Below are 9,098 nucleotides of genomic sequence, written 5' to 3'. Positions count from 1 at the left end.
CAGGCCCTGCCCTGATCCATCAGGGGGATCCCCCACTGCTCCCAGCCCCCCAGAGATGGTTTGTATTGAGTTGCTTTCTACTACTCAGTATTATTTAGACCTGTGAAAGAAAGGATTTTTCATCACTCACCAGATTTCCAAGAACCAGTGGGCTCTGTACAACAGAAAGAAAAATTTAACCAGCTAACTGCTTGTTCATGTTATATGAAATCACGAGTTGTGAAATTACACGAATTTGGTAAGAATCAGGAGGGAAGTGATGAACATTGTATCTTGCAACACTTCCGATGGTATGACAGTTCCCCAAAACACAAGCAACAAGTGAGACAGCACCATTTATAGCTATACAACCATTTAAATATGAGTCTTTCCATCTTCTCTGAGCCTGAAGACTATGACAGAAAGATAAACAAGATAAAGACATTTTGAAATAGAAGGTAGGTCCATCTTTGTCTTTCTGACTATTTTGTTTGCTGAGGTATTCATTGACATTCTAGGAAGTCCAGGGCTTGGAGGAGTGATGTGCCAGGCAAAATCTAAAAAGCTGTCAGAAGAATACATGGAACTTAGCTGAATGAAGTTATTTTGCAAATAAAGTACCTACTGCCTCCTAAGATAGGTCCTGGTCACAATTTTTATTTTCTTACTGGGTTTGGTACTGAATTTGTACAAGTTAGACATCACTCATAGATCCACTTTTAAGCATATACTCAAAAACATCCTTGAAAGTACAGGAGCTAACACCCTCACCAAACTTACCATATTCACCACTGGGTAACGAGCTGATAGATATTGCTGTGACCTATTTTGATATTTTCTGTTTGCAGATGTTTACCCACCTGCTTGACATCTAGGCAGACTAACCTTTGTATATAACAGATAGATAAATAATCTTTAGACCTTAAGATAGTAGTCACCAAATGTATGTATATAACTTACACACTGCTCCTGAGATCACCAGTTTTACGAATCATCACAAACAAATCGTCACAAACAAAACAAAGTGTTTTGTTACAGAAAAGGACAACTTCTTTAACTTTGTTACTGTTTATTTGAACATTTCTCTGACTGCTTGAGAAGTCTATCTAATCTTTCCTTCCATCAGAACTGAGACATAGTCAAATGATATGGAAGCAGGCATATGAGCAGGTCAGACTACACAAATTTAGGGAAAAGCAGTTCACACTGGCATCTTTCACCTTGATAAAGTTTCAATGTTTTCTCTCTCCAAGGAGGAAGAGATGGTTGCTGCCCTTGCACTCATCTTCATAACCCAGTGGATGTTGCTGATCATCCAGTTGTGTGTTGGCTGGAACTGCACAGACTGTGAGTAGAATACATCCATGGGGCAGTCCTCCAAGATGGAGTGCAACATGCTTCTCATTGCAGGTAGTTGTGTTTAAGTTGCCTTCTGTCTTAGATGTGCTAGGTAGTAACATCTGCACCCAAAAATCTGGGAATCAGTCCTGCAGCTTACTGATCCTATTATGTGACACTTGCAGTGGAGATGCCAGACTCACTTATTAGAAATTTGGTCCATATCCAAGAATGTTGTGGGGGACCATACTAAAGGTCTTACAGAAATCCAAGCAGATGACATCTGCTGCTGATGTTTATCAACTGATGCAGGCACTCCACTGTGGAGATGCACTAGATTACTCAGGCATGATTTGCCTTTTGTGATGCCATGTTAGCTGTCTCTAATCACCTCCCTGTCTTCTATATGCTCCAACATAACTTCCAGGAGGATCTGTTGCGTAACTTTACCAGGCACGGAGGTGAGGCTGACTCGTCGATAGTTCCCAGGATCTTCCTAGTGAACCTTTTTAAAAATGGGTGCAATATTCACTTTTCTCCAGTTACCAGTACTTCTTTGCCTGACTGCCATGACTTTTTAAATATGATGGAGAGTAGTTTGACAACTACATCAGCCAATTCCCTCAGGACCCTAGGATGCATCTCATTGGGTCCCATGGACCTATGTATGCTCAGGTTCTTCAGGTGGTCTCAAATCTGATCCCCTCTTATAATGGGAGGGACATTCCTCTAGTCTCTGCCCTGAGATTCAGAGACTTGAGAGATGTGGGAAGAGTGATTGATGGTGAACACTGAAGCAAAAATTTATTGACTACCTCAGCCTTCTCCATGCCAGCTGTCACCAGTTCTCCTGTCTTATTTATCAGGGGAGCTACACTTTATTTAATTTTCTTTTCTGACCAACATACCTGTAGAAGTAGAAATTATTATTTTTCACATTCCTTGCCAAATTAATCTCCAGATCAGTTCCAAACTTCAGCTCCAATTCAGATCCAAACTTTTGATAGCAGACAGAAGGTCTAGAACTCAGATCTTGTGTAAATAGGTTACTTGAGAAGTGTCATGACTCTATGGAAAGGCAACTTCTGCTTCTGATTTAGTCTATTTTCAGTGCTTATGCAGAGAAGACAGCAAGATAAGCATTTCCTATTTTGTAACTACTATATCTGTTAATTAAAATAGTTTTCTCTTTCACTGGCCTCTACAAGCTGCACAGATACTTCAAAGCAAGTAATGAAGTTGTCCTCTTGGGATTATTCTTTCCCCCATACATGTATTACTTCTGCCTTGACTAAATTCTCTTTCTCTAGAGCTCAAAGCTGTCTTCATCCATTTGGCTGATATTTCTTCTGCATTTGATTGAGTAGGTAATCTCCAAAATAAAGCTATTTCAGGAACAGGAACTGTAAAAGGAAGATACTGGTTTTGAAAGTCTGGTTTGTATGAATAGAGAGGGAGCAATTTATGTTATGCTACTGTGTCAGGCAAGTTGAATACCACAGCTATGGTAAGCATTCATGTTTCTACAGGCAGTTTCTAGAAAATTCAGACATTTCGGGCCACTCTGATACTCCGTGTGGTTATATTGCATGTATCAGTAATCACAGATTCGAGTATATTCATGTCACCCTCATTTCAACCATGTAAGCACGGAAATTATCGTCCTCTAAACTGTGTCAGAAGCCACTGGAGAGGTACAGACCCTGCTTGAAGGCAAGGTATCCCATGCACCTTATATGCCACTGTTTGTGTCTTCCTTCACCACTACATAGACAAGGCATCTATGACTTGCTCAAATTAGGTGTTAGCTTTTAGAAAGCTAATGGTGGAGATGAACCTCAAGCCAGCTCCTTGCCCAGGCAGTCTTTTGTGGGGTATCGCCCTTTGTCTTTCAAAGGAGTGTAAAGCACATTACAGCCATGTGTTGATTCTTGTGAAAGCACATATGCCCTATTTTGAGGCAGTTCAACTGATTTGGTGGACTATGGGAAGAAGGAGGGAGGAACTGCTATTCCTAACACTGCCATCACATTTTCTGGAGGGAAGCACTGAACTCTTCACCTTGCACTGGTAAAGGTTAATTACCCAAAACTTCTGGGAAGAGAGTTCTTGAGCCTGTGAAGACATCAGTACCTACTTTGCTATCGTAGTGGTCCCACTGTTACAAATCAAGCACAAGCTTAAGCCCTTTCTAGAGGGAGTAGCATTATGTAAAGCAATAGACAAACAAATAAAAAGTAAAATTCTGCATGACATTTTCCAGGCAGAGAATATGAAATGCATGTTTGGAAATATAACACTTCCTCTGCACAATCGGGCAAGCTTTTCTGTCACAGCAGTGAACATAAATGGCACATACTCAAGTATATGTAGATATATTCCTCAAGGTAATACGCTAGATTTTGGGAAAGGATTTGCCTGTTTCCAATGGCCTGGGGGTAAAAGAAAACAGAAACCTTTAATTCCTTAATTACATTTTTCCTGTAGATTGAACAGGTTCTTGTTCACAGCCTTATAACAATGTTTCTGTGAAAAGAAAAGTAGGTTCCTACAACTAGCTCAGCAATTTTTTAGTCCCCAGTTGTCACCTTGCTTGGTGCCATGTTTTTAATTGCCAATTCTCTTTTAACTGTTTACTAATAATTTATTGACTGCATTTCAATGTCTTTAGAATGTTATTAAAAACCAAAGCAAAACAGGTTTGTGGCTGTAGTTTTTAAATTCTTCCTTGAGAAATCTGTGACACTTTGAATTTTGTCACAGCGTAATTCATGGTGTAATGCCTAATATTTTTCAGTAATAATGAAAGATCTGAGAGAGTCTACTCCTCTTCGTATGAGAGAGGTCATACATATGAGACTGTTAAGACAATGAGGTACAAGATCTGCTCATTTAAGCAACATGGAGTTGACATATACAAAATGGCACTACTTCCTGCCTCATCAAGCAGATGATTCCTGATGTTAATCCCAGATGGAAGAAGGTATCTCTGCAGAGCACAAACACCTTGCAAGTTTACATCTACACCTCCCTGAGGTCTTTAAAAACTTCACAGCTCTGCACTTCGGTTTCTCTCCCTCTCCAGAGTCCACAGGGAAGCTCCTCATGCTCTCCACTCATTTGCGAGGGCACTGAAGTACATCCTTCAAATAGAAATGCTACAGCAGGGTACTGAAGGATGACAAGCAAATGTATCACTTTGTGGCATTTTGACACCAGTGTCTCCTTTTGAATAGAAACAATTCAAAGCACAGGGGTAGCAACTTTAGATGTCAGCCTGTACTAGAGCAGTGTAGACTCCCCTGAGACTTATTCTATCAGATGCAGCTATAATCATACCTTTGGAGGATTTATCCATGACAAATTCTTCATTGAATCTGTCAGTGCAAATATCTTCCAGTGGTACTACCTAAAATGAAGCAAATCATTCCTAACTCAAGCAATAACCAGCTGGAGTTGCAGGTGTCTAACATATCTAAACATGTGCAAGATCCTCCAGCTTGGAGCAGTCACATGAGTTTTCCTCATCACAGATATTCCTGTGTTTGCAGGCATGAATGGGTCAGCCATTGAAAACTTCTCCTGTGTGATTTATAACATATCCCTCATGAAGTGCACTTGGCAGGCAGGCAGGGATGCTCCAGGAGATACCCAATATTTTCTCTACTGGCAGAACTCGAGGTAAGTAGGTCTGCTTCAGTCTAGGAAAGTCTGGAATCTCATTTGACACATCACACTGCCCACATTTAACCAAAATACCTTGCTATATACAGAGACAATGATGTGATGGAATGTGAGCTTTACATTAAAGATGAAAATGGCAGAAACACGGGATGTAGATTCCAAAATGTGATGATAAAGACTGAAAAATCTTACTTCCTGGTGAATGGATCTAGCAAAGACTCCCCGATACAGTTCTATGATGAGTACATTGAACTGTATAAAATTGGTGAGTAATTTCTTTCTGCTTCATTTTCATTATTTCATAAGGGTAGTAGAGTACTTATCCATGAGAAGGAATCAAGTACCCTGCCTCACCTAAAGTTGACAGTAAGAGACTGGCATCTTCAAGAAAATCTATTCCGAAGGAAAAAAACAATGAGGGAAATTAAGCAAGAAAGCTCCACAGCTGCAGCCTGCCTCAGATTCTTTGGCAATCTACCCTTACTGTTTTTAGGTTTTTCTCCATCAAGGTCCACAGGACTTATGAGATTGTACTCCCCCCTGCTGTCCTTTCACTGCTGGCCAAAGACCTTTCAACAGAGGAGACTCAGAAGTTTATCCAAGCACTGATTTCTGCTTCTCATTGCCAGTGGGGATGGCATATGTCAACACCATACCCTCAATTAAAGAAATTAGTATGTGTACAAAATACCCCAGGTTTTCATACGCTCTTTCACATGTGGTGGTCTACTTGGAAGAATCCTGTGTAATTACTTTTACTATGGCAAAGCCTTTTTGGCAAAAAGTCCCACTGGTTTTGGTATTGTCTCAAAAAAATGGACAAAGAAGGCTTCGTTCCTTGAAGAAGGAATTGAGCTGTAATACCACTCATGACAGATGACACAAGACTTTTCTTTGACCAAATAGCTCATCACAAATAGGCCAGGTCTGTTCTAAGGATTGATGTAAATGAGTAGTCTAGCTAAAAATAAGCTTTCCTCTATCAGTCTTTTAATACCCTTTCTGTTATGAGTGACTATCTTTTGCTGTTACAATAATCAAGTCCTTGGCGATGATCAAAATATAAAGGCCCTCATATTTTTGCTCACATCTGTGAAATTAGGGGGTATGCGTGATGAAGTTGGCTAGATTCTTAAAAGTGAAATGCCTTTCTTAAATTTGTATGGCTAATTTATTGGAAAGGGGAAATAAACTACATAGTTCACAACACCAAGCAACACCTTCATGTCATAGAAACATTGTGTGAGGAGGCTTGAAGAAAGAAATTACCTTTGGATTTCTTACATTAGGGTTAGAATCAGCTTGTTCTTCCACAGTGAAAAATATCCTTATAAAAGGAAGACGGGACTCTACCTTATTCATCTAGAAAAGTAAATGAGGGGGCTTGTATCTTTGTATGCTCATAAGTTGTTCCCTGGTTTAGTCCCTGTTTTTCTGATCCTGGGGAGAGAATTTAAAGATCTTTGGTCTTAAAGAACTTTGGTCTTTCAATTATTTCTAACAAGGTTGCTAAGAAAACTACATAAAAGTAAGTATCTTTCTTCACAGAGGTGTTACTTGCAATTTCGCTCTCTTTTATCAAAGCAAAAAGAGATGAAGTGATTGTAATTATTTGAATTCTTGGTTATATCATTTCAGAAAAGCTCATGCCTCCATCAAATATCACAGTCAACTGTGATGAAATGAAAAATGATTGCACAATTCAATGGCAACGACCCCAAATAAGTCATTCTAACAAAGACAAGTGTTTTAAATATGAAATCAACATAAAGTATAAGGTAAGAGGAATTTCTTCACCTACATTTAACATCAATATATATGTTTGCATTTACCAATACACATGGGTGAACAGAAAATCAGTCTCCCTTACATGGTGTAGCCTTCCTCATACATAGCACCATATTCCTTTGTAGTTGTGCCTTTCAGGCACCCTGTTACGCCATACTGCCTCATTTTTTTTATCCCCGTTCCCCTGAGCGAGATATTGTTGGAGATACACTGGAAGACTGTGACTTTGTGGAACTAAGGGGAGAAGCATGGTTAATCAAGACTTGAACATATCACAGCTGTGACAAAACTCAGAAATGTCACTTCTTTCACCAAAACCTGTTGGAGCTGTTGTGGATTGGAGTCCTTCCAGTGGTGACTGCATCTACATGAAAGGGCAGAGCTGGGCTGTAAATACTGAATAGAGAAATAGGCATCCACTTAACAAGTATGAGCTGATGGAGGTGAATGAAATTTCTCTATAAACAAAATATAAATAGCTTATCCAGATATCATATATAAGCAACACACCCGTTGGTCCCAAAGTTGAAGCTGTATAATGTTAAATAAAAGGAAAATATATGTGAGAGAAAGCAGAAAGGCAGTGTGAATACGCACAGGGAGAGATTTAAGCTATTGAAAGGGAAATTGAGATCCTTGGCTTTATAAGTCTTTTTATAGCAATAGGAAAGGAATGAGATTGCTGTGTTAGTAAACCTATAGTGTAACTGTGGCAGAATTGCGTCAAATGACCACAGGGTGGCAGATAGTGACTATAAAGGAAAAACCTGCCTTTACTACAACCAGATTTGGACACTTAGTGGCTGATTGAAGGCATTACCTGGATTTCTGCTATTTGGACCTTCTTAGCCTGGTTCGGGCCTGCTATTTCATAGGTGAGTTTTCTTGCAAGCTCAACTAACTGTTAAAAGAGGAGCTTGAAGACATGATGAAACAGGAAAATTATGATGTAGTGGCTTAACAGAAACATGGTGGGATGTCTCCCATGACTGGAGTGTGCCAATTGATGGCTACAAGCTCTTTAGGAGAGATAGACAAGGAAGGAGAGGTGGTGGGGTGGTGCTGTATGTTAGGGACTGTTATGATTGCTTTGAGCACAAGTGTAGTGAAGACAGGGTGGAGTGTCTTTGCGTTAGAATCAGGGTGAAGGCCAACAGGGCAGATGTTGTAGTAAGAGTCTACTATAGGCCACCCACCCAGGACAGAGAGGTGGATGAAATATGGTACAGGCATTTAGGAGAAATCTCACGATCGCTTGCCCTTGTTCTTGTGGGAGACTTTAATTTCCCAGACATCTGCTGGAAATACAACACAGCAGAGTGGGACCAGTCCCAGAGATTCCTGGAATGTGTGGAAGACAACTTCCTGACGCAGCTGGTGAGTGAACCGACCAGAGAAGGTGCCCTGCTGGATCTCCTCTTTGTGAACAGAGAAGGACTGGTGGATGATGTGGCGGCTGGAGGCCGCCTAGGGCACACCAATCATGAAATAATAGAGTTCGCTATTCTTAGAGAGACCAGGAGAGGGGGAAGCAGAACTGACATACTGGGCTTCCAAAGGGCTGACTTTATCTTGTTTGGACACCTGCTTGAAAGGATACCTTGGGAGACAATCCTGAAGGGTACAGGGTCCAGGAAGGCTGAGCACTCTTCAAGAAGGAAGTCTTAACAGCACAGGAGCAGGCGGTCCCCAGGTGCTGTAAGAGAAGCTGGTGACAGAGAAGACCACCCTGGCTAAACAGGGAGCTTTGGCTGCAACTCAGGGAGAAAAGGAGAGTTTACAGCTTTTGGAAGAAGGGGATAGTGACTCACAATGATTACAAAGAGGCTGTGAGGCTATGCAGGGAGGAAATCAGGAGGTCTAAAGCCCAGCTGGAAATTAATCTGGCTTCAGCAATCAAGGATAACAAGAAATGTGCCTATAAGTATGTCAGCAGCAAAAGAAAGACCAGAGAGAGCCTCCATCCCCTGCTAGACGCAGGAGGAAACATGGTAACAAGTGATAAGGAAAAGGCTGAGGTGCTTAATGCCTTATCTGCCTCAGTCTTTAGTAGCAAGACTAGTTGTATTGAGAGAATCCAGCCTCCTCAGCCAGAAGACAGAGACTGGAAGAATGACCCCACTGCATTCCAGAAGGAGACAGTCAGTGACCTACTGCACCACATAGACACACACAAGTCTATGGGACTGGATGCGATGCACCCGAGGGTGCTGAAGGAGCTGGCTGGGGTGCTCGCCAAGCCGCTTTCCAGCATTTACGAGCAGTCCTGGCTGACCAGGGATGTCCTGACAGATTGGAAATTGGCCAAT

General features: G+C 41.1%; 1 protein-coding gene across 3 annotated transcripts in view; it reads left to right on the top strand.

Annotated features, from left to right (window-relative positions):
- The first annotated feature begins 321 nt into the window (after positions 1-321).
- LOC141939353 (granulocyte-macrophage colony-stimulating factor receptor subunit alpha-like) overlaps positions 322-9,098 on the top strand; it is a 41,162-nt gene continuing 32,385 nt past the window's right edge. For all 3 annotated transcript variants that reach the window (XR_012627564.1, XM_074858930.1, XM_074858929.1), the window contains exons 1-5: positions 322-437; positions 1,233-1,326; positions 4,869-4,998; positions 5,091-5,266; positions 6,640-6,779. Coding sequence is in view for 2 of the 3 variants with exons in the window: in XM_074858930.1 (XP_074715031.1) it covers positions 1,242-1,326; positions 4,869-4,998; positions 5,091-5,266; positions 6,640-6,779 (531 nt within the window). In the remaining variant the exon portion in view is untranslated. The remainder of the gene's footprint in view (positions 438-1,232; positions 1,327-4,868; positions 4,999-5,090; positions 5,267-6,639; positions 6,780-9,098) is intronic.

Source organism: Strix uralensis, chromosome 2 (assembly GCF_047716275.1).
Source record: "Strix uralensis isolate ZFMK-TIS-50842 chromosome 2, bStrUra1, whole genome shotgun sequence".
Lineage (NCBI taxonomy): Eukaryota > Metazoa > Chordata > Aves > Strigiformes > Strigidae > Strix > Strix uralensis.
This window is presented reverse-complemented; position numbering and strand designations above follow the sequence as displayed.